The sequence below is a fragment of the Canis lupus genome, chromosome X (assembly GCF_011100685.1).
Source record: "Canis lupus familiaris isolate Mischka breed German Shepherd chromosome X, alternate assembly UU_Cfam_GSD_1.0, whole genome shotgun sequence".
Taxonomy (NCBI): Eukaryota; Metazoa; Chordata; class Mammalia; order Carnivora; family Canidae; genus Canis; species Canis lupus.
The window spans coordinates 122,510,737-122,534,319 of record NC_049260.1 but is presented as its reverse complement, the minus strand read 5'-3'; the positions used below and the strand labels follow the sequence as shown (position 1 = coordinate 122,534,319).

The window sequence follows — 23,583 nt, the reverse complement described above, 5'->3', positions numbered from 1 at the left end:
TCCAGGGGCCAGCTCTACCCGCGGACGCGCCGCCAGGCTAAGGCCCTGGCAGCCCCGCGGCCCTCTTCTTTGTGGGCCAGTCGGTGGGGGCTCCCAGCAGCCTGCTCAGCAACCACATGGCTCGCCTGAAAGGGGGCAGTGCAAACAGTGCGGGCCTGTGGTGTTGACAGAGTCGGCCTCGGGGTGGGGGTGGGGGTGAGGGGGGTCCAGGAACCTGCTTTGAATGGTGCTGGGACACGTGGGAGGTGCTCTGTCCCACCAGGTGCCTGGCAGTGTCCCCAGCCATCCACCCAACCAGTCAATGCAGGGCCGAGGCCCGTCCCCTCCTGAGGCCTCAATGATCCCAGGTGAAAAATGGGAACAGAGAGCCCAGCCTTGCCTCCCTTGTTGGGTGATTCTGCAGATTCAGTGAGGTCAAGGTCGCCAACGTGCCACACAGACACCTGTGCCCACTGTGAGCCAGGCCTGTGCTGGGCACTCCAGTGCTCCCTGCCTTAAAGGGCTCCCAGAGGAGTGAAGGGTGATGGCCGTGGAGAGGGCACTGATCTCGTGGGTGAATGAGGGGGATGCCTTCCGGGCTGGGGGCCAGGGGAGACTGGGATGGCCAGGGTCAAGGCTGGACTCGACTCTGTGGCCCGCAGGGATCCACTTTCGGTCCCAGGCTCAATGACCTCATCTTTGAAATACGGAGTGGGAGAGGGTGCACTCACCTGCCCGGACCTGGGGAGTGTCACGCTCCCAGCTGAGGGATGCTGGCCCTGCCCTGCCCTGCCCCTTGAGGGAGTGTTCCCCAGGGTCTTCCACGCCCTCACAGGCTCGCACCCCAACACTGCCAACACATCAGCCCTGGGCCCTGCCTCTACCCTGCTTGCCACCCCTCCTCGCCTGGCCAGCTGCTAAGCCTGCGGGGGGTGGGGGGCAGCAGAAGGAGGGAGACCAGGTCCTAGAGAGAGGATCTAACTGTCAAAGGCGGAGACCCAGGGCTCCCTCCTTTGGGAGATGCCGCTCGCACCAGGCTCCAAATTCCAGAATCCTAAGCCCAGAGAGCACTGAGGCCCGATAGGAGAAGCCATCTGGCCAAGGTCACACAGGTGAGGAGGGGGAGGACAGCTGTGCGTGGAGGGATGGAAAAGGAGTTACCGAAGTGTGGCCTGGGAGGCTTGTCGTCGGCGCTGCCCGGGCCAGCGGCGGGGTCTGCTGGGCAGCTGTGTGGGCGTGCTGGGGACAGTGTGGGAACGCGGGAGGGTTTCTCGGTGTGCTGGGGAAGATGACACGGTGAGGGTGCACGGGGGGAGGGGGGGGTGTCAAGAGACTCCGGGAGGGTGCTTCGGGCGCAGCCTGGCTCCAGCCCAGGCCCCGGCGCCCAGGCTATGCCCGCCCAGGACCCCGCCCGCAGCCCCCAGCGCCTTTTCCCCCCCACCGCGGCGCAGATGCGCGTGCGCGCGGGATGCGGGGCGCGGGGCGCGGGGTGCGGGGCGCTGCCCGCCGGCCCAGGGCCCCCGGGGTGACGCTCGGCGCCGCAAGGACACGCAGGCCGGCCGCGGGGCGCAGGTGCCGTGGGCGGGGACCCGCGTCCCCCCACCTGCCGGCCGCGCCACCTGCCGGGCCGCCCGCCCCGCCCGCCCTTGCCTGCGCGCCCCAGGCACCACTCACCCGGTCCTGGGCACGGCCAACGCCGCGGCCTCGGCTCCAGCGGCTGCTGTCGCTGCAGGCGGGCGCCCGGCGGGCAGCGATCCGCTCCAAGGACGGAAAGGCCCGAGCACAGGGCGGCCTGGCCGGAGGCGCGGGGCGCGACCCTCCGCGGCAGGCGAGAGCTGCGGCCGAGTGCTCCCCACGCTCCGCACCGGCGGCGGGCGACGCGGCGCGCTCGGCTCCAGCCGCAGCTCTGAGCGCGGAGGGAGGGAGGGAGGGAGGGAGGAGGGAGGGGAGGGAGGCAGCGAGCGAGGGGGGGGGGGGGGAGGAGGAGAAGGGAGGAGGAAGGAGGGAGCGGGCGCGGGGGGCGGCGCGCTGCGCGGGGGCCGCGGGGCTCCGGAGCCACACTCCTGGCGCGCGCCCTTCGGTCCCCGGGATGCGCGGGGGTGTCTGTCCCTCCTGGCCTGCCCGTGCCCCCGGAGGGCGCCAGGGCGCCGGCGGCTGAGAGGTGGGCTTGGCTGCAAACCCGGGGGCCCTGGCACCTGGGAGCGCACAGAAAGAGCGCTGAGCGTGGGAGTGGGCGCAGGGCGGCTGCTCCCCCTCAAGACCCCGTCCTCTGGGTCCTCGCCCTAACAGTCAGGTGGAGTGAGGCGCTGGGTTACGGATCGGTAGCCTGGGGTGCTTGGGCGCCTGTGGTTTTCCAGGGGGCGGAGATACTCTAGAACCTGCCTGCTGTTGGAAGCATGACCATCCAAGGCGTCTTTGGGAAGGCCACTGGAGCTTATGACCCGTTCTCAAAGTTGGTGACCCCAAAAGGTCATCACAGAAACACCATTACACAGGACACCGAGATACTGCACGCAGGTGGACACCCAGAGACATGCACGGGGACGTGTACACTCCAGACGGAGGCCGAGACAGACACACAGACCCCAACTCGGAGAAGACCCACACCCACACCCACACCCACCGACACACATAGGCACACCCCCGGCCAGGGACCCGAGGGTGTGCCCACGGACACCTAGCAGCGGGGGGGGGGGGGGTGCTGGCTGGCCCATGCGGCTCCTCCGGAGAGTCCCTAGCTTCCCCAGGTCCAGGGATAGTGGGCGCCTCCAGACCCGGAGGAGGCCTTCCCCACCTTCCTCGAGCATCGCGAAGAAGTGCAAGGGGGCTGGGGTGGCCTAGGAAGGGGACCGGGTCTGTAGGGAAGAGAAGCGACAGGCCCACAGTATGCGCCACCACCTCAGGGCAGGCGGGGCTCAGAGCCCCAGAATGTGGCCGCTGGAAGACACTTGGACCTAGCCACACGGTCTTTCTTGCCTTGCACAAACAGGGCCCTGGGGTGTGCAAGGTCCATGCTGGGCGCCGGGGACACAGCGGGGCGCAGAAAACAGGGAGCCGGCAGGCAGAGACGTAAAGGACACAGAGGGTTTGCCCTGGGCCGGGGACTGTCGCACCTCCCCAAAGTGGGGTTCCGAGGGTGGCCCTGGAGACCCGGCACCTCTCCCCACAGGCGGAGGCTCACGCTCACATGTGCTCTCTCACACACACCGATGCTCGCTCACATTCATGCCTGCTCAGTCGCACTCACACACACTCACACGCAAGGTCACATTGCCACAACCCACACTCTGTCACTCACACACCCTCGTGCGGACACGTGCTCCTGTGCACTCGCCAACCTACCTGCGCACACCCACACCCGGCTCTTCACATGCACTCACCTACTGTCGCACTCACACACTTGGACACGCTCAGTTATCCACACGTGTATCTAGTCAGACACATCCACACTTACAATCATTTGCATCTATTCACACGCACACCCACTGACACCCATTGAGCTACGCACACTCTCGTACACCCCGACACAGAGAGCTCTCCCACGCACGGCTGCGCACAGTCGTTCAGCCCTGCTCCTGCACCCTCGTTCTCACGCACGCTCACGCGCTCACGCGCACTCTTGCACACCTCCTGCGGGCCTTTCCTGGCTGTTTGCTCTTGGAGAGCTAGCAGGCGGCCCCCGGCCGGGGTTGCCCCAGACGGCTGCAGCTGTCCGCCGCCCCAGAGCCCAGCCTGCCGCCGCACGGTGCCCAGAATAGGGCCCGTCAGAGGCGGGGCGGGCCGGGGCTGCCCGTGGAGCCTCCCGCCACGTGACGGGCGGCCTCGGAGTTGTTCTTGCTGTGCCGCCCTCCGAGCGGGCGCCCACCGGGCCCCACCTGAAGCCGGCTGTGAAGCTGGGTGGGCCTTCCCCCGGGGCCAGGAGATGGGGTGCCAGCCCAGCCCCGGGGCAGCCACACGAGGCAAGAGGAACCCTGAGGGGTGCGAGCGCCTCCTGAGAGCCTGTGGCCTCCTCTACCCCACAGACTCGCCCTGGGTCCCCTGCTCAGCCCCCCACAGCGTGGCAGGCCACCGAGCCTGGCCCAGTGGCATGTCCTTCCGTCCCACGCCCGAGGCCCCTGACTCCAGAGCCAGAGGAGGCCCTGGTGGCCCTTACGAGAGCCTCCCTGGGGCAGGACGCACACTCTGCCCGAGCAAACATTCGGTTATTGGTCAGCCTCTGAGCACAGGTGTGCGGGGGAGAAGTGGGTGCTGAGCTGGAGGGGGGCTCTCTGGCGTGCAGGCCTGGGAGTGGCTGAAGAGAAGGGCTGAGACTCCCTTGGGACCGCGTCACTGCCTTCCTTCAGGGACCAGCGGACATATGGATTGCCCCTGGGGACACGTTCATTTCCCCGCTGGCTGCTGTCGCCATGGGGGCAGTGGCACCAGCACGTGAAGTCCCCGAGAGCTTGGAGCCAGCCACCTCAGCTGGACAGTTACGTGGGCCCCCCTCCTTGCTCTGCATGGGGTTGCCCTTGAACACCCAGGGGGAAGAAAGGAGTCAAGGGGAGAAAGTGAGAGGCGGGGCGCACTCACCACCACCCCTCCGCCTCTTTCCTAGGGGTACTGCCAAGGGCTAGCCCAGGCCAGAGTTGGCCGGGCCACACGCCTTTGTGATGAGGCCTGCTGTGGCCCAAGTCAGCTGGCCAAGGAACAAGGTATGTGGCCTTCAGGAGAGCCCAAGGGACGGAGCCACAGCTCCACGGGGTGTCGTGAAAATCCCCAGTCTCTGGCTAACAGCCAGCCCCAAACAGCTCATGAGCCAGGAGAGGGGATGGCCCCCTTTCTGTGCTTCAGAACAGTTGATCCGAAGCCTGTGGCCCCGAGGCCAAGAGGGAGGTCTCAGGCCAGTGAGGGGGCCTGGGTGCCAGGGAAACTGTCCCACCGTCGTCAGCGATGGCCCTTGCTCATTGGCCAGCCCCTCTTGGCTTCTCCGTCTCTACAGAGGTGGGGGGGAGCTTCTCTAGAAAGTTCTTGTTTGCATCAGGCCCTGTCCCCTGTACTGGAAATGCTTAGGGGGCAGCTTCGCGGGGAGGCCCACGGCTGGGGTGTGAGCAGGGGAAGGCGCTGGGCTCGGGCCGGGCCTCCCTGCTTCCCTGTACCCTCCCTTGGTGGCTCCTGCAGCCCCACACCTGTCAGCACTGTGCTCGAGCCCCCTCCTGCCCCCTCGGGAGCCTCGGGCCTGGGCCTGGGTCACTGCCCCTCACTCCCGCTCTCCTCCTGGGACGTCTCAAAGGCACTCTTGGCCCAAGAAACAAAGCCAAGAACGGGAGGCCCGCCCTCAGGCCCGGCTCCCTCCAGCCCTTCCGCACACGCTCCGTGTAACAGGAATCCACCCTCCCCCTTCCTGCTGACCACCCCCTCCTTGTCACCTGCCTCCAGCTCCCCTCCCCCACCGCCGGGTGCTTTCTTTCCCAGGTCTTCAGCCAACCGTCCCCACTCCCCTCTTCCTGGGCCCAGCAGCTGCCGCCCCTCCTCCCCTGCCTGGTTTCTCTCCTGCTACTTTCGCTGGGGCCTCCGCAGCCACCTCTGGGGAGGGCAATTCTCAGCCCAGCCCTGACATGGGGGGCCTCTGGCTGGGCCCCGGGGCCTTCTCTTTTCTCAGTGCTCCCTGTCTCCCTGGCTGAGATCATAGACCCTTCCTCTCCCTGACCCCCAAGGCCTTGGGGGCCACCATCGTGCTGGGGTCCCCGGGTCAGTACTCCCCTGCGGCCCTGCGGCGGGCTGCCATGCCCCCCAAGAGCTGTGCATGTCCTAACCCCTGAAGCAGGCTGGGATCTTATTTGGAAACGGGGACTTTGCAGATGTGATTGAGTTGGGGATCTTGACGTGGAGAGATGATCTTGGCTTATCTGGGCAGGCCTGAGATGCAGTGACAGGTGTCCTCATAAGAGGGAGGCAGAAAGAGATTTGACACACGCACCCACGGAGGGGGAAGCCACGTGAAGACAGAGGCAGAGACTGAAGGGGTAGCCGCAAGCCAAGGGATGAGCGGGGCCACCGGAGGCTGGGAGAGGCAGGAAGGATCCTCCCCTGGAGTTTTCAGGGGGAGCAGGGCCCTTGACTTGAGCCCTGAGACAATCAGTGTTTGAAGCCAGGTGCAGAAAACTCATACCAGTCCCTGACCCGGCCCCCAAGAAGTCCTGGGTGTCCCTGAACCCTGCCTGCAGCATACCTCCCCTTGGGCCTCGCGGGTGCTTGGCCTCAGTAGATGATACCCCAGAGGTTCTGGAGAGCCAGGCTTCCCTCTCCATCCTCAGGAGCGGCTTGGGGCTGGCTGGGGGGAGGTGGCCTTTTGGCTCTGGGCTGCCCAGGGCGGCGGCCCCTGCCCTCCCAAGACCCAAGCCCAGAGCCCACGGGGACGGGCCTGGAGACCACAGGGGGAGCAGAAGTGAATGAACACTGGCCCCGCTTCCCAGCTTCTCGAAGCAAGCCCTCCACCTGCCCGTTCAGGTCCTTCAAGGAGGGGTTGTCCTTCGGAGGCGCCCTGCCCCCAGCCCCGGCCATGGGCTGTGGACGCCTGGCTGGCTGCCCCTCCGACAAGCCCCAGCTTGTCTAAACCCGAGCAGTGGATTCGGCTTAGGCTCCAGCTGGGCCCCGCTGCATTCAGAAGGCACCTGACCCGCAGTAAGTACTTGGAAATGTCCCCCACCCGGGCCCCGTGTCACTGACAATGCTCCTTGGCAGCCACTTCTTGCACGGGACAGCCCTCCCCGCGACTGAGCTGCTCCCGTGACTTTTATGGCCCTGTGTGCATGCGCGAGCACGCGCGTGCGTCTGTGTGTGTGTGTGTGTGTGCGCGCACGCACTTGTGCCCGCCTCAGCTCACTCTCTGCCTTAGGTCCCTCTGAGCCGCATCCACACACTCAAAGCGCCGGGGGGCCTCCTGGTCCTCATGTGATATTCCTGGCCTCCCCTTCCTCTGCCTCCAGAGGCCTAGGACCTGGGGGTGCCACACCCCCATCCTGTCACCATCCCACCCCCTTCCTGTCACCCCACATCCAATCTATCCCCAAGTGCAGGGGCTGGAGCCTGGTCCCTCCTAGCATCCTTCCTGCCGCCTTTTGGGCATAGCCGAGGCTTTGAAAACGGGCACCCCTGAGCCCATCTGCGTACCCACAGCTCATAGTGGGGCACCCCAGCCCTCTGGGGCTTCCTGTGACCTCGGCCAGGCCCTGAGCTCCACGAGGAGGGCACTCTGCATGGCCTGAGCCGTAGGTGGGGGCTGGCGGCTGGCAGGGGTAACCTTCATGTTGCCCTGGGTTTTATTTATTTATTTATTTTTAAAAGATTTTATTCATTTATTCATGAGAGACAGAGAGAGAGAGAGAGAGAGAGAGAGGCAGAGACACAGGCAGAGGGAGAAACAGGCTCCATGCACCGGGAGCCCGACGTGGGACTCGATCCTGGGACTCCAGGATCACGCCCTGGGCTAAAGGCAGGCGCCAAACCCCTAAGCCACCCAGGGATCCCCCCTGGGTTTTATTTTTAAGCCCAATCAGTCCCCACTTTTGTATCGTCATCATCACCACCTAACAGCTTGCGACACACTTGAAGCACAGGGAGACGACGTCCTCCATCTCTGACCAGCTGCTCTGAGGATAGAACCCTGTTTTCCAACCACGACTCACAAGCTTTTGTGGGGTGAGGCCCTGTTCACCTCGCTGGGCTCCCGCCACGGGCCCAGATGGTCCCCTGGGTGCCTCGAGGCCTCTGGTCTTGGCAGAGTATGCGTCCCGACTTCAGGGCATGGTCTCCTATTGTGCAGGGTGACCCACAAGGTCCACGGATGCTTTCCCTGGAGCCCAGCCACCGGGATCTTATCTGAGCCTAGCAGCATTATTACAGTTGTCCTACTAGTTTTTTTTTTTTTTTTAGAGAGAGAGGGAGAGAGAGAGTACACGTGTGTGAGTGGCTGGGGTGGGGGGGACAGAGGGACAGAGAGAGAGAGAATCCCAAGCAGACTCCATGCTCAGTGCAGAGCCCGAGGGGGGCCTCTACCTCACAACCCTGAGACCCCGTCCCCGGGCTCAGATCAGGGGTCAGCGGCTTAACCAACTGAGCCCCACTCGTCTCACTGGTTTGTCAGGGCACCTCTGTCCCTGCGAGAGAGGGAGGCAGAGAGGAAGGGAAGGGCGGGAAGGCTGGGAGAGAAGACTGAGACCTACGGGGACTACGTTGGACCTGCACGACAGGGTTCAGTGCCCCGGGCCGGCCCACAGAGAAATGGCCTGAGGGCTCCACGTCCCTGGCTCCTGCAGGCCCCAGTTCTGGCTCTCCCTCCTCACAGCCAGTGAGGGGACTTGACTGAGGCCCTGTCTCTTGGCCCCTGGCCAGTGCCCTTGCCCTGAGCCTGCCCAGCTCAGCAGAGATTGCTGGGCTGTGCAGCACATGGCCCAGAATAGTGCTATGATGCCGACGGGTGACATTCTATCACAGGGCCACCATGCTGAGCGGCGCCTCCCATCCCCAAAACGGGAAACTCAGGGACGCCGGGCACCCTGGTGCCAGGCCAGGCAGAAGGGCACGCAGCTCTGTGCTGGGAGCCAGCACGTGGAGCCTCCGAGCTCCTTCTGTCCTGGGCTGGCACTCGTCATGGGCTCTGCCTGCTGTATTTTCATGGGTGACCGGTGGCTCTGGGGAAGCCCTGGCCCCCCACCACCCGAGGCGGAGGGCCCTCGTGGGGGATGAAGGAAGAGCGGCCAGGCTCTGGCCCGCCACCACCTCAGTCTGCTGGGCCTGCCAACTGAGGGCACACTGCTCTGGGGACCGTCCCTCCCCTGCCCGTGCTGCCCTTTCTGGGGCAGACCAGTGTCCCCAGCGGGTAGGCTTCTCAGGCCGTGTCCTGGATCCTTTGTCGGGAGCCAGTGGCAGAGCGCTGCAACCTGGGCTTGGCTCTGCGGGCGCACGGTGCGAGCTCCTGGGCCGAGCTCCTGGGCCAGGCTCCTGGGCCAGGCTCCTGGGCCGAGAGGCCAGCGCAGGTGCGCGCTCGCGGCCCGTCTGAGGCCTGTCCTGCCCAGGTGTGCGCCCCCTGGTGCTGACTGGGGTGCTGCGCACGGTCCCCCCACAGCCGGGATGTAGCGTTGCTCGCAGCCTCCCCCAGCCCATCAGGACAGGCTCCCCTCTCAGAGCGAGGGTCTGGTTGGGTGCTCTGAAGGTGGCAGGTGCTTGGCAAATGCTCCGCTCTGGGAGGGCGGATGCTCCCTCAGCCAGGCCCGCTCTAGGGGCCCAGTATAAGGACCGCTGGGGCGATGGAAGTGCCTAGAAAGAAGTGGAAGGGATCTCCTTGTCCGGAGTCAGACCTGGAGGAATTGAGGACCCTGGCCTGCGGGCAGGGAAAGCAGCAAAGGGGAAGCCCACGGCTCGGAGAGGGCACGAGGAGGTGGAGCCTGGGCCCACCCCGGTTCCCCTCTCCGCTCGGTCCCCGGTGCCACCCCGCGAGTGGCAGCACACAAAGCCATATTGCACAGTGTTTCTTTAATTGAAAGACAACAACCGACCTCAGAAGCAGCCCCTCCTCAAGCTGGGTGTGATCGTTAGAAACCCCCACCATACCAGGGGCCAGAAGGCGAAGGGAGGGGAGAGCTAGCCATCTCGTGGGGAGAGGGGGACGATGAAAGCTGGCTGGGGCTCCAGTGGGAGGCTGGGCCCTTTCCGGGGCCAATGCTCCCCTTTGGAGTGCGGAGTGCATGCAGGGTGCATCGTCTCCACCTGCTGACCTCCTCCAGGACTGTCCAGGCTTGGGGGCAGCTGCCCTCTGCCCCGGGGCTTGCCTGGGTAGGGGCTGAGCAGAGGCCCCGCGCCACAGACAGCGGACCCAGCTGGGAGATGTGAGAGAGGAGAGGGAGGATGAGACGGACACGTGGAGAGGGACAGGGAGAGAGAGCGAGCCAGGGAGGAAGATCCTGGTCTGGAGGCCAGTAGAGGAAAGGGGCTTGGATGGACGGGCCAGGCCATGAACTTGCAGAAGGGGGGGGGGTGGGAGGCCAGGAGCAGCAGGCCAGGCCAAGGACGGTTGGGAGCCGGAAGCACACGAGAAGGAGGAACGTGCGCCCGGCAGGTGCGGTGGGCTGTGTCCATCCTTGTTAGCCCCTTCCCACCCCTAGACCCAGGGCCCGTCTTTCTTGGACTGGAGCCTCGGGCCGTTTGATTCGAGGGTGAATGGGAAGAGAGCTCTATGAGGGGGCCTCTGAGTGGCTAGGACGGTGGGGGGCGGGCAGGGGCAGCTCTGAGGCCAACAGGCATGTGATGGGCGGCTGGGTCTTGTGCCCCATCTGCGTGCTTGGGAGCCAGGATGAGGGCGTCAGGAGGCAGCGAGTCAGGGTCCGGGATCAGGGCGGGGCTGGGTTGGGCGCAGCTGGGCGCTGGCTCGGCTCCTTGGCTCTGCCCTCCCCTTCGGGATGTCTGCTGTGCTCCCCAGAGACCCGGCCCAGGCCACCACGGCGGCTGCCGCTGCCTCTACTTTTTGTAGTTGCCAAACTGGATGGCCAGGCGGTCAGTGACGCAGCGGAAAGTGGCCGGCTGCACCTCCCAGTAGGGCACGGGGTTATTGAAGAGGCTGATGCCGTTGTAGTAGGCCCGCTTGACCCCGAAGCCCACAGGGCAGAAGTCGTTGACGCCCACCTTGGTGATGTTGTTGGTGTGCAGGTACACCACCTGGGGGCAGAGGGGGTGGCTCAGGCCCAGCGCCTGCCCTCCCAGCCCGGTCCAGCCGGCCGCCCAGTGGCGGGCAGACCAGACGGCAGAGGGCTCGGGCCTTCCCTCCTGGCTGAGTCCCGCCGGGCCGCCCCACGGGTGGGGTTTCATGGCCGCGCTTGCCCTTGGAGGGCCAGGACGTGGTCCTTCCATTGTTGGGAGGAGCCAACCGAGGCTTGGGGGTGGCTCTCCGGTAGGTGTTGCTTGGGATGTGGAGGCACAGGTGCGTGGCCAGGGGCCGGGATGAGGGGCCCGGATGCGGCGCGTGGCGGTGGGAAGTGAGGGGCACGGGACGTGGGTTCGGGTGCAGGAAGGAGGGCACCTGGGGCTCCCCCGGGCTTCCCAAACTCCAGGCCTGCCCCTGGGCCGCAGCCGGTCACTCCGGAGACCCCGTGGCATAGGTGCGAGAGGAGAAGGAGCCCGGATATGACCTCCTCTTCCTTCCGGGCCCCAGGGGCGCTCGCTCTCCGGCAGCCCTCAACCTCCCGAAGCCCCACTCTGGATGGGGGGGCGGAGGAAACCCCCAAGCGAGGAGGTGCTCAGACTGCAGCAGCGCCCTCTAGAGGCAGAGCGGACAGCGGCCGCTAGAGGGCGCGCTTAGCCGGGAACGGGCCTCCGTGAGGCAGCATCTGGGCGCCCCCGCCAGCCCCCCTCCCCGGGGCAGGGCCCGTCCGGACAGCCTGTGAGCGGGCAGGTCTCCTGGCCAGTGCCAATGGGGCCGAGGAAGAGACTGGAAGCCAAGCCAGGGACGAGGTCCCTGAAAGAACCCCAGGCAAGACCCTGCACCCCCCTTCCCACCTCGACCTACTTCCTGCCCTGAGCTGAACCCCCCCAGCCGCACATCTGTGCACCTCCAGTGCCCAGGCTGCTCCCTGACCCCCCAGGCTCCGCCGTGCCTTTCTGGGGTCCCACCGCCTACGAAAACTTCAGCTGCAAAATCTACCAGGCCAACTCCTGCGGGCACCTCGCACCCCCACTCCACGCACCCCCAGCCCGCCATCCCCAGTGCAGTCCCCGCTCGCCTTCCCTGCTTCCTCAGCACGGATCCCTGTGATTGCTTCTTTCCAGATGACGAGGGGGCGCAGGGAGAGCAGGAGCGGCTGGCCAGCGGCACAGCAAGGCCCTACTAGGCCCCTCCGGCTCAGGGCAGCCGGCATGGGGGCGGCGGGCGGCTCTCACCTGCAGGAGCTTGAGGTCCGGAAGGCCGGAAGGCACCCTGGACAGCTTGTTATTATCCAAGTGCAGCTCCCGCAGGGTGGGCAGGAAGCTTAGGCTCCCGTTCTCGATCATGCGGATCTGGTTGTGGCCCAGGCCCAACCTGCAAAGGACACGTGACATGTACCGAAAGGTAGAGGAGTGAAGAGCAGTGGGGGCAGGGCGCCCGGCTTGGATCCCCAGCCCACCTGTACAGCTTGGAGTAACGGAGCAGGTCCTCCAGCTCGATGGCCTGGATTTTGTTGTGGTCCAGGTGGAGTTCATTCAGGGTCTCGGGGAGGTCTGCCAGGAAGACAGGGTGCTTGCAGGGGAATGCAGGTGGGGGGAGGCCAGGTGTGTGGGCTGGGTCTGAGTGCGGGGTGACGACGGGAGCACAGGGCTCCCCAAGCCTTCCCTGAGTTGACTGGTGACTCCAGATATCTCCGGGCCCCCCCCACTGGCGCCCACCTGTGCCATGGACGCTGGACAGCAGGGGGAAAGGGCTGCCTTCCTACCTTTGGGGATGCCGGTGAGCTTGGCCTCAGAGATGCGCAGGTAGTTGAGCTTCAGGCCATCGAAGGCTCCAGGCTCAAAGCCACTGTTTTCCAGGGGGTTCCCGCCCATCTCTAGGAGAGAGGCCCTGCTCAGCCCCAGCGCCGGCGCTCGGTGGCCGCCCGCACAGCCCCAAGTCCTGCTGGCCTCCTGGCTTGGGCTGGCCTGACGGGCCCGGCTCCCCCAGGTCCCCCAGAAAGCAGCCCTGCTAATGTACCGGGCTGATCGCGAACTCCTGGCTGTCCAAGACCGTGACCTCCCAAGGGTGTTGGCCCAGGCATCGGCCTCCGGGAGGAAGGGAGGCAGGAGGAAAGGGACGGGACCCAGAGATCAGCTGCTCAGCTCCTCTGGCTGGGCCCTTGGTGGACCCCGGCTGGCCGTCTGGCTGCACTGGCCCTTTCCCTTCCTTCTCTCTACGGACCCCAGGTTTCTCTTCATCTTGCCATGGCAGCCCTGGGGCATGCCCCGAGACCAGCCTCTGGAATGTTCTATGAAGCCCACCAGGCTTGTCCATGGCACCCGGCCACGCCGGCTGGAAGAGGTCCCTCTCCCTGCGCCCTTCCCGCCGGCCACGGGGTTGGCCAGGCCGCACTCACCGATGCAGTTCATGTTTCGCAGCCCGCTGAACACGCCCTTTGGCACCTTGCGGATGCGGTTGTCATGGATGCGGAGCTCCACCAGGGAGCTGGGCAGGTTGGGAGGGATCTCCACCAGGTGGTTCTTGGAGATGTAGAGCTTCTGCAGCTTCCGCAGGGGGCTGAAGGCCTTCTCGTGGATCTTGGAGATCTTGTTGTTCACCAGGACGAGAGCCTGGGGCAGGGAGGGCGTGGGACGTGAAGGCACCGGCTCCCCACTCCGCCCTGCCCTCACCACTTTCCCCCTCCCTGGCCGCCCGGGGTTGGCGATCAGTGGGGCTGCCAGTGGGGCCTTGAGGGGATCCTGCGGGCAGCGTGTAGAGCCCGGAGCCAGCGCTCGGGCCTGGCCATGTCATTATTGCCCGCATGGCCCACCGCCTCGCGGCACCCCGGTTTCCTGGCTGGCACCCGGGCCGTGAGAGACTGTTTCCTTCTCATGTCGCTGGGATGCAGCAGTACAGCAAGAAGTTCTCAGCTGGAGAGGGAGTGGGGCTGAGCGACTGTGTCCCGTGCTTGTGGCTGCTGACATCCACACATGTGACCTGGGTCCTGGGGCACTCCCACCGAGCCCTCGTCCAGACTCCACGGCCCCCGCCCCCTCTCGCACTGCACACATCTGCCCCCACAGCCGTAAGCGCCCAACCCCTGACACTGCCACCTCCGAGCCCCGCGGCGGCCCGGGCGGCCTTACGTAGAGGTGGTGGAGGCCCTTGAAGTCATCGGCGCGGAGCTCTGAGATGTCGTTGTTCTGCAGGTCCAGCAGCATCGTGTCGGGTGAGATCTCCTTGGGCACGGCCTTCAGACCTGGGGGCCGGGGCCGCCGTCACCAGTGTGAGCGCCTCCGAGCAGGGGACACACACGCACACACGCACACACGCGCTCGTGCAGGGGCTCTGCCACAGGTGAGGGCCCTTCTCACTCTCCGCTCGCCGGCAGCCGAGCAACCGGACACCATTCCACGCTGAAACCAGGCTCCCCACGCCCGCGCGCTGGAGTCACCCCATCCCTGACCCCACCCCTTCGTGCCATCCCGCCGGGCAGGTGTGTGTCTCCCCAGTAGGGCACCGAGGCCGGCCGGCGCCTTCCTGCACCCGCCCCGCCCTGGTCCCGGGACTGACCCAGGTCGGAGCACTGAACAACCCGCAGGTGGCAGTGGCAGCCAAAAGGACACATGGCGCTGTAGGTGGGCGTGAGGGCGTCCAGGTCCGGGACGCCTGAAGTTGTCTCAGCGCCTGAAGCCTCCTCGTCGTTCAGCATGGGCAGCCCGTCGTCCAGGGTGAAGTCCCAGAAGCCCTTCTGCTCAAAGGGCAGGGCCTGGCTCAGGGCCAGCAGGGAGGCGACGAGCCACAGGGGCCACATGGTGGGCATGCCTGGGAGGCTGGGGTGAGGAGGGGCGGTCAGGAGGGCCCGGCTGGCACCCGTACGTGCCCCCTGGGCCCTTTCCCGAAAACCTCCAAACACCAGGAGCTGAGGACCCGCACGTGTTGGCACCGTGTTCACCATCCCTCACATGGGGCCAGCCGGACCCCAAGGCGGGAGTGGCGTGGGGGAAGGTGGCAGAGGGACGGGGCGTGGGCAGGCGGGAGACACCTCCTTCCGCTCCCCTCTGATCCTGGGCAGGACAACGGCTTTCATGGGCAATGGGTCGTCTTGCCGGTCAGTGAGTCGCGTTCACCCCCCCCCCGCCCACTGCCCCCCACACACCCCCTCAGCTGGCAGCCTGCCTGGGGACAGGGGTCAGTGAGGCGAGCAAAGGGAGTGGAGGGGGCAGAGAGGGAAAGGCAGCTGTCTGCCCCATAAAGGCTTTGAAGAATTGGGATTTGAATAACCTATTGTGGCCAGGGCCGATCCCACATGCTCCGGGCCCTGTGGTGCAGTCAGCATTGAGCTAGACCACCATGAGTCACTTCCTTTCCTGCCTGAGCTCCCCCTTGCAGCACACCCACATTTTCTGAAGAAAAGTCGAGAGGCCAAGACACCCTGCTGGGCACGCTGGGCTGAGGCCTGGGGGAGCCACGGAGGCACTGCGGACAGAGAGAGGGGCGGCCTCCCGGCCAATCGCTGCCGGGGAGGGGGCGCGGCCCCCAGCTCCCCTCCCTAAGGCCCCCCAGGGCCTCGGCACCCTCTCCTGGCCCGCAAGACTCCCCCTGGCTTGGCCTGCAGAGCCCCGGGGCTCCCACACCGGCTCCTGCCTTCCTTCTGCCCGTGGCCCAGCCCCCCGGAGAGGCCACCAGAGGGGAGCTGGCTGCTGCCAAGGTGGCAGGCAGGATCGGGCTTGTCCGAAGTCTCCCCCAGGCCAGGCAGCGGGGTGGGCGTGAGGGGGAAGCTGCCCTGCCCGAACCTGCCCCAGGGGCCCGTTTTTACCACCTCCTTCCTTCCCCCATCCAGAGGCTCCTCTGCTGGAAGGTCCCGTACAGGGAAAGGCCGAGCCCCTGCCTCTCCCACCACCCTCACCCTCCCGGATTTCCCCCAGAAAGTCCCAGCCAGCCTCATTTCCCCATGTGTTCCGCGGGCGTCCGTGTGCCTGCCCTGCTCCGCTCCCGGGCTCCGGTGTCCGGGGTTGCCCCGCGTGCATCTGTGGGCAGTGAGCCTGGCCGGGGGCCTGGGGCTTCCTGCAGACCCTCCTCACTTGGGGCCGTGACGGGCTTCAGTGGGGCCCGGGGCACCTCTGAGCCTGACTGCTGCAAATAAACGTGGCAGGAGTCCCCGGGGACTGGAGGGCTCTGCTGGATTTAAGCCTCGAGAGCATCTCGGCCCGGTCTGCTGCTTTGTTGGGCGAGCCCGGTTGGTGTGGGGCTGGGCTGGGTGCTGCGCAGCCCCCTGGAGCCCTCCCACCAGCAGGCCAGGGCACAACTACTCTGTGCCCCAGGTTCCCATCGATCCCAGTCCTGCCAGCCCCTTGCATGCTCCCCAGGCATCCCCTAAGTGGGTCATGTAGCTTGCCCCGGCTCCCACTATCCCCGAGGACACTGGTGACCCGGGGTGCAGTGTGCTGGGCAGGCCGAGGTCACAGACCCAGGACATGGTTCAGTGGACTCGGCTGGAGGGCCAGCCCCAGAGTGCCCCCAGCAGGTCCCAGCGGCCCTCCTGAGTGCATGGCCCCCAGTGGCAAGCTCAGAGAAGCTGCCTGCCTGTCCCAGGTGACACAGCAAAGTAAGCGTCCCCCACGTCAGGGGAGCACCCAGTCTGCCTGGCTCCCTCAAGCCCCAAGACACCACGATCACACCCCAGGTCCTGCCAGCCCCAGACTGGCCGGGCAGGACCCAGCGGAGCCCCCGGGAGGTCCTGGTGTCGAGTAGGGAGGAGGCCCTGTGCTTGCCTACCTGACAAGGTGTCCCTCCTTCTTCCCCTGATTCTGCAACCTCCAGCGCAGAACAGGACAGGCCGAGGCCCTGGGTGCCTGCTGCCACTGCTTGGGACCCTTGCTTGGGAACCACTGGAAGCCCGGGGCTGGGACGAGGACGAGTGGTCGGAGAGAACAGGAAGGGGAGGATGGAGGCAGGAGAGCAAGATGGAATGGGAGAGAGGGAGGAGACTGTTGTCTTCTTGCCTGGCACCCCTGCCAAAGCCGCTACCTCACAGGGGGGATGAGTCAGGGCTGGAACGCCCAGTGGGAGCCTGGGAAGGCCTTGGGATCCACGGCTCACCTGGATAGGTGGGGGTGGATGGGGTCGTCTGGCCGGGCCCAGGGGAGGCTGTGGTGGGAGGTGGGCAAGACCAGGCCTCCTCTAGCCCGCCGGGGGCTGGGAAGGGCCAGGGGTCTCCCTGGGAGCCTCCGCCCCCAGATCTGGCCCGGCCGCCAGAGTAGAGCAGGACGGCACTGGAAAGGCCAACCGGGGTGAGACTGGCCACCCAGGCTCCACGTGGGCTCGTGGGACGTGTCCTGGAGGAGTGGGGGCTCGAGATGATTCGGCTCGAAGCAGCCAGGCTTGATGTTGCTGCATCTGGGGGCCACAGGCAGGGGCCCTGGGCTCTAGTGCAGGCTCACTCTCGGGGCGTGGGGTGGGGGGACGGAGGCTGACGGCCGGGAGGCCCTCCACCAGGGCCCTGTGACCGAGGCCGAGGACAAGGCGTGGCTGGTTCCCCCGCCGCCCGCTCCCGGCTGGGCCCGGGCAGTGGACAGGCTGGCAGGGTGGGGGCTGGGCGGGCTTGCCAGCAGAGCCTCATTTCCACTCTGGAAGCTGGTGGAACTGCACAGGGAGGGGAGGGCTGGCCGGACAAGGAGCCGGGCAGGGTGTCCCCGAGGACTCCGGGGAGGGCCTCGAGCCCTGTCAAGCTGTGCTTGGAGCTCGCTGGACCCCTGGCCCTGACAGCAAAGGCAAGAAGTGGTTGCGGCGCCGAGGCCTCCGGCCCAGTGCCCACAGGTGTGAGCGAGGGAAAGGGCCAGGCTTCCTGGAGCCCGCGCCCCAGACCAATAGGGCCTCCTTGTCTCGCTCTCTGAAAGCAGGCGCAGTCCTGCGAGCGAGGTTGCTCCCGGTCCGCGCCAAACAAGACGCATTGGCAGCCTCTGAGAACATGGAGCGGCCGTGCCAGGCATTCAGGCCAGGCCAAGGGCGGCGGGAGCAGGACTTAAGGTCTGGCATGCCCTGGGAGCTTGCTTGCGAATGTGTGGCCTGCAGCTGCCAAGTCGGAGACGCCGGGCACCGTCCCGAGGCCTCAGCCCGGCGTGTCCCCCCCCCCCGGCAACCCGACCTGAACTCTGGCGCGGGTGCCACCGTCTACCTAGCCTGCCGGGTCCCCGGGGCTGCGTGGAAGAGGAGGGGCGGGAGGGGACGGGCAACACGGGGTCCCCTTTCCCTCCGCACCCCTCTGTCCGCCAAAGGCCTCGGAGGCCGGCCTCGAACAGCCGGCGGGGGGCGGGAGCGCCGTCCAGAGCTGCGTTCCGCAGGTGGGTGCGCAGCCGCTCCTCCTGCCCCAGGCCCCAGCCCGCCCGCCCTCTGGCAGCCTCTCACCTGCTCTCGGGGCCACCCGTGGGCCTGCTGGGGCCCCCGCACGTGCGCGTGTGTGCGTGTGGGGGGACCGCGTGAGGGGCTGGCAGCTGGGGTGGCGAGGGCGCAGGCCTGTGCCCGAGCCTCCTGAGGCTGCAGGGCGAGCAGACGCCTGCACGTGGCCGGCCAGGGCAGCTCCTTCCCGTCATGGCCCTGGCACCGCGGGGTATTCAGGGAGCGATGCGAACTGGACGTGGCAGGCGGAGGCCGTGGGGAGCTGGCAGGGAGCCGGCCCATTGGCGGGAGAGGGCTGGGACCGGGGAGCTGGCGAGGTGGCTGCGCGGGCGAGGCCAGACCTCTGTCCCCACAGCATTCGGGAGAGCCCTCCGCTCTGTCGGGAAACCTCTGGAAGGTGGGGCGGGGGTGGGGTGGGGAAGGGGTTAAACTGCCGGCCAGGGGCCAGGCAGCTGATGACCCAGGTCAGCTGGGGGTCCTGAAGTTCCCAGTCCCTTCACACCTGGGCCCGGTGTCCTTCCTCCTCCTCCTCCCAACTCACTGAAGAAATCCTGAGCTCCGCCTCACCTCATTCTAGAATGTTTGAGGAAGAGGGTGGATGCTATCGCCTCCCACGGATGGGGCAGGGGACTCAAATGATCCCTTAACGTAGCCCTCCCAAAGACCAAAAGAAGAAAGTGCTGTTTTTGCCACTTGATGAAAAGGTAAACTGAGGCTCACACTTTGCCCAAAACTCTGGCCCGAGGCCACACAGTAAGGAAGCGGTAGGACTGGGGCTCCCTGTCTGTCCATCTGTCTATCTGCCTGTGTGTCTGGCTCCATCCTCTGCTGTTCCAAAGCCACGAGACCCTATACTCCCTGGGCTGTGCAGGGGGTGCTGGACCAGCCTGTGGGGCCCTGGCGAGGCTCCCCGGCAGCTCCCTCACCCGAGCTGGGAGGTGATGCTGTTGGAAAGTCAAAGGGCCCTGCTCTGTGGGCCCTTTGCCCATCGTGGCTCCTGAGGCACAACGGCCCCTGGCTCTGACCGCCACTGATGGTAGGTCTTCGGGTGCCTCGGGCCAGCCGCCCCGCTGGCCCCAGCACCCCCAGCGGGCTGGCCACAAGCCTGGGGCTTCGGCGTGCCCCGGATCTGCAGGGGCATGGAAAGGCCATCATCCCAGCCAGCCAGGGAGCTTCCCTGGAGCCGTTTAGGTCCCAGCTGGCAGCAGCCCCCACAGGGAGATGTCCTCAGCCTGGCTCCCAGAGCCTGGCGCCCCCCTCGCCTTGCTCCCTGGCTGAGCCCGGCCGAGGCGAGGGGGCTGGGCCCCGCTTCCCGGGCAGGACGGTGGCCAGGCACCCCTGGGAGTGAGGAGTGAGGCCCTGCCCTTCCTGGGCCCAGGGTTTCCTGCAGCTCCTTCCGCGCACCGGCTGTCAGCCAGGGGCTCCGGCTGGTGGTGGGAGCCAGCCCTCGGCACCCGGCCCTGGGCAACCCCCAGTGCACCCCGCCTTGCAGCCGGGGGCCTCCATGGCCCTGCTGGACCATAATCAGGGGTGAGCAGGGACTCAGACTGAAGGATGATCAAAGTCACCTTTGCCTCTGGTGTCCTGGGACAGAGCTGCTGGAGCCAGCCTCTCCCTGCCCCTTCCCTCTCTCCTCCAAGTCCCACTTCAGTTCCCCAAATCCCCAGCCCTGTGTGCTGGGTCCCCCTGGGCCATCTGTCTCCCAAGGGGTGGATGGTGGAGGAGAAACCAGGGTGAGTCTTGCAGCTCAGCCCAGGCTGGTGTTTTTGTGGAGTTTGGCTTTCAGGTGCCAGGGACCGGGAACGCCAGGTGCAAGGAGGCTGGACAGAGACCCCAGCCCCTTGAAACCCAGAGATGTGTCACCACAGGGAGGGGCCGGTGAGTCATCTGAGTTCCCGGCTGGGGAATGTCAGTGATGCTGCTCTGTAGGCTGCCGTGGGAACTGAGGCTGGTGGGCCCTAGGCGAGAAGGCTTCCTCCACGGCCACCCCAGGATCTGCCCTGACCCAGAGCGGGGCGGGGGACGGGGACAGGAGAAGCCAAATGGGGGGGCTCTGGGCAGCTCCCAGGAGCTGGAGTCCCGGAGGGAGTGAAGGAGGCCCCGGGAAGCTCGGGCTGGGGGCTCCAGTTGAGGGGGGACAAATCGCAGTCACCCATCCCTAGAGGAGGTGGCCACGCGGGCCCCACGCCCACCCCCGGGGCCACTGGGAGACTGGCTCTGGGAGACGGAAGAAGGGCCCGGCCGTGTAGCCTCCAGGGGTCTCAGGCCCGGGGGACGCGGCGGAGCTGACACCCTCCCGCCCCCAGCATAGCCCCTCTACCTGCCTCCTACTGCTCCCTGGGAGGTGGGACTTCCAGAAGGCCATTCTGTGGGTGATCAAGGTGTGGGCCCCAGCGTGTGAGCAGGGGACAGGAGGGAGAGGAGGGGCACTGACTGCCACAGGGGCCAGCTGACAGGAGGGGACAGAGCTGCCACGACTCTGCCTTCAGGGGGAGCCCTTGCTCACTGTCACCGCCACCACCCAGTGCCGCACACGGAGGCCCACAGGAGGGAGGGTGCCCTGGGACAGCCACCATCACTCCTCAGCCTCTCGATTTGAGCCGAGCCCTTGGGCTGGTGTGCCCCCCTTGCACCAATGTAGAGGGAGACAGCTCCGGGCAGAGACTGAGCTCTCTCACCCTGGGGTGACTGATGAGGAGGGTGGGGAGGGAGTCATGGTGGGGTGGGAAGAGCTTTCTTACAATCAGGGGTTTGGGAAGCTCCGCAGAGACGTGTGAGACAAATGACCCCGCGGCCCAGCAGATGAGGCTTCAGAGGCCCTGGGGCTGGGGCCAGGGCTGGGACCATCCTTGGGGCGCGGCGGGGAGGGGGTGCAGAGTGGACGGTGCCCGGGCCACAGCCTACTGCTTGTGTGTCCCAGGGAGATCCTGGGGGACTGCCACTCTCTCGTGCCTCAGCTGTGTCCCCGGGCAACTAAGGACAACTGACTGCTGGGACGATCCCGTGCTGCGCTGTCTCCACGGGGCTTCTCCAGGGAGTAGGCGAGGGATGGCAGTGGGTGGCCCGGGAAGCAGGGCGGCTGGGAGAGATGGGAGGCCCTATTGAAGGCTCTACCGTCTTCTGGGGACTTGGCACTGGCACCGGAAAGGCCACTCTGGGGTCTCTCCTCATTTACGCCCCCCAGTGAGCCAGGGCCACTGGTAGGACTGGGGCGGGTTCGGTCAGAGGATGGCATGCCAACTTTCTGGGCCCCTGAAATGAGCCTGCAGAGAACTGCCAGCAGCCACAGCTGGGCTTCAGACTCCCCACACACGCGACGGGGACTCGGGGCCCTGCTCCGGGGCAGGGCACAAGAGCGCTGGGACGGTTAATGCCCACCGTGGCCCGGGGTCTCGGGGCTTGCGGGTAGGCCCCTGGGCGGGCGGGCCCCTCGGCAGCTGCCCCCCGGCTCTCCGTCTGTTCTCGCGGTCCCGTGGGGCGCCCTCCTTTCCATGCACCCCACAGTCCCGCCCTCAAAGGCCGCCCCATGCTGTGGGGGGGGGGGCAGAGGGCAACTCCCCAGGGAGGCACCCACTGGGGGAGGCACAGGCGGCCTCGGGGCGCCAGGAGGCGCTCACCTGCGCGCTCCTCACTGCGGGCCAACCCGCGCCCCCGAGGGAGATCCCCAGGAAGCTGAGCATGTCCAGCTTGTCCCCGGGCCAGTCGGTCCCTCCAGGGCGGAGACCTGGCAGGCCAGGGAGCAGGGGAGGGCACAGATGCAGGAGCACACTGAGGATGGGGCTGGCCCTATCTGCCACCCCAGCGGCCCTTCACCAAAAGTATTCAAGAACAACCTCCCTGGCCGGGAGGAAGTCTACCCTGCCCGCCCCAGCCCCCCACCCTCTCCTGGGGTACCCCGGGCCTCCTGCTGCACCCAGCAGAACCGACCTGGGCAGCCCCCACTAACCAGTGCCCAGGCCCAGGCCCAGCCCCACCCACGGAGCAGTGGGGGGGGGGGGCGCTCCCCTCCCCCAACCTCCCAGGAGACCCCGCGACCGGGAAGAGAGCTCCGTTCTGCCTGTCTCCCGTCCTGGGTCCCCTGGCAGCCCCTCAGCACTCCAGCCATCCTGGGAACTTGCAGGACAGCGGCCAGGGGCCCTGTCACATCCCTCTCCAATGCCCACGCGGTGCCACAATTGTCAGTATCCATGGCCCAGTGACCCCGAGGCTTCCCCGGGTGCTATGGTGTCAATAGGCAGGGCTTGTGGGTCAGGAGCCCTGGCTCGTGGCCCCAGCTTTGTGTCCGACTCGCTGTGCAACTGCGGGCACGTGCCTGCCTGTCTCTGGGCCTCAGTTGTCCCTTTTGTACAATGGAAGGAGTGAGGGTGAGACCAGCAGGGGCCCCTCCTCCCCTCCCCGAGAACTCTGGGGGCAACCTCGCAGCTAGTTTTGCTTCAGACGTGGGGTGCACCCTCCGTTCTGGAGGCGTCCCATGCACCAGTAGGCGGGGGCTACTTTTGGGGGACAGAGCAATTAGTCAGCGAGCTCTTGAGCCTCACCGGTCGTTAAAGGCACCCATCCTGGGACCATGGTGTCCGAGTCTGGAAGTGGGCCTGTGGCCTCACTCCTCCCCAGGGTCCCCAGGGGCCCTCCAGGGCCCCAAGCCAGGCCTCACAGGGTAACATGGCACAGTCGCCTGCATCTCTCTGTGCCCACCCCTCCCCATCCTGAGTCTCAATCCAACGGGGTTCCGGGGACAGACAGGACCGAGCCCCCCAGGCAGCCGCACCCAGGGGACCCTGTGGCCAGGGCCTTGAGGAGCCACCCCTCTCTCAGGAGGAGGCAGAGGAAGGGAATTAGCCTGCGGGTAAGGGAGAAATATCTGGGCAGGCTGCCTGGGGTGTGCCGGGGAAACCAAGTCTCTGAGCCCACGCCAAGGACTGGTCCTGGCCGCCGGGGACCGCTCCCCGGCGCGGAGCCCTGCCAGCCCTGTCCCCAGGCTGCCCTCGGGACCCGCAGTGAAGGAAGAGGGCTGGGATGCCGGCCACCGGGCCATGCCCAGGCCATGCTCGGGGTGGGGGGGCGGCAAGGGGCAGAACCCGAGGGGGCGAGGGAGGCAGGGAGAGTGGAGCTGCGTGAGGTCAGAGGGGAGAGGAAGGCTGGGCAGAAAATGCAGGAAGGGCCAGGGACGGCGGGGCCGTGGGAATCACAGGAGCCCGGGAGCAGGACACGGAGGTAACGTGGCGGGGCCGAGGGGAGGGATGCGGAGGGCTGGCGGGGGGCAGCAGGGACGTGGGCATCTCCAGGGCGGCGAGAGGGCAGTGGCAGCAGGGATGAGACAAGGGGGGGACAGCGGGCACAGCGGGGTGGGGGGCGCTGGGGTGGGGACCCTACCTGGGGAGGGCGAGCGGCTGGGCACAGGCTGGCTGGCAGGCTCGGGTGTCTGGCAGTCAGCGCGTCCGTCCGTCCGTCCGGGCCCTCCGAGAGCAGCTGCTCGCTCCTGGGCAGTTCGCGGAGAGAGGGAGCCGGCGGTGGGAGGGAGGCTAAAGGCGGGGCGGGCTGGCCGCCGG

At 66.7% G+C, this 23,583-nt stretch overlaps 2 protein-coding genes across 2 annotated transcripts in view; both read right to left on the bottom strand.

The window, feature by feature from the left end:
* The window catches only part of ATP2B3 (ATPase plasma membrane Ca2+ transporting 3), a 59,910-nt gene extending 58,154 nt beyond the window's left edge, over nucleotides 1–1,756 (bottom strand). The window contains exon 1 of the mRNA XM_038588644.1: nucleotides 1,654–1,756. The gene's annotated coding sequence lies outside the window, so the exon portion shown is untranslated. The remainder of the gene's footprint in view (nucleotides 1–1,653) is intronic.
* An 8,462-nt stretch (nucleotides 1,757–10,218) lies between these two features.
* Nucleotides 10,219–23,497, bottom strand: BGN (biglycan). Its single transcript, NM_001003229.1, is given in 8 exon segments — nucleotides 10,219–10,671; nucleotides 11,890–12,028; nucleotides 12,114–12,207; nucleotides 12,420–12,530; nucleotides 13,053–13,266; nucleotides 13,783–13,895; nucleotides 14,210–14,469; nucleotides 23,408–23,497. Coding segments are annotated over 7 exon segments (1,110 nt in total). The 5' UTR covers nucleotides 14,451–14,469; nucleotides 23,408–23,497; the 3' UTR covers nucleotides 10,219–10,473.
* Between the last annotated feature and the right edge of the window lie 86 nt (nucleotides 23,498–23,583).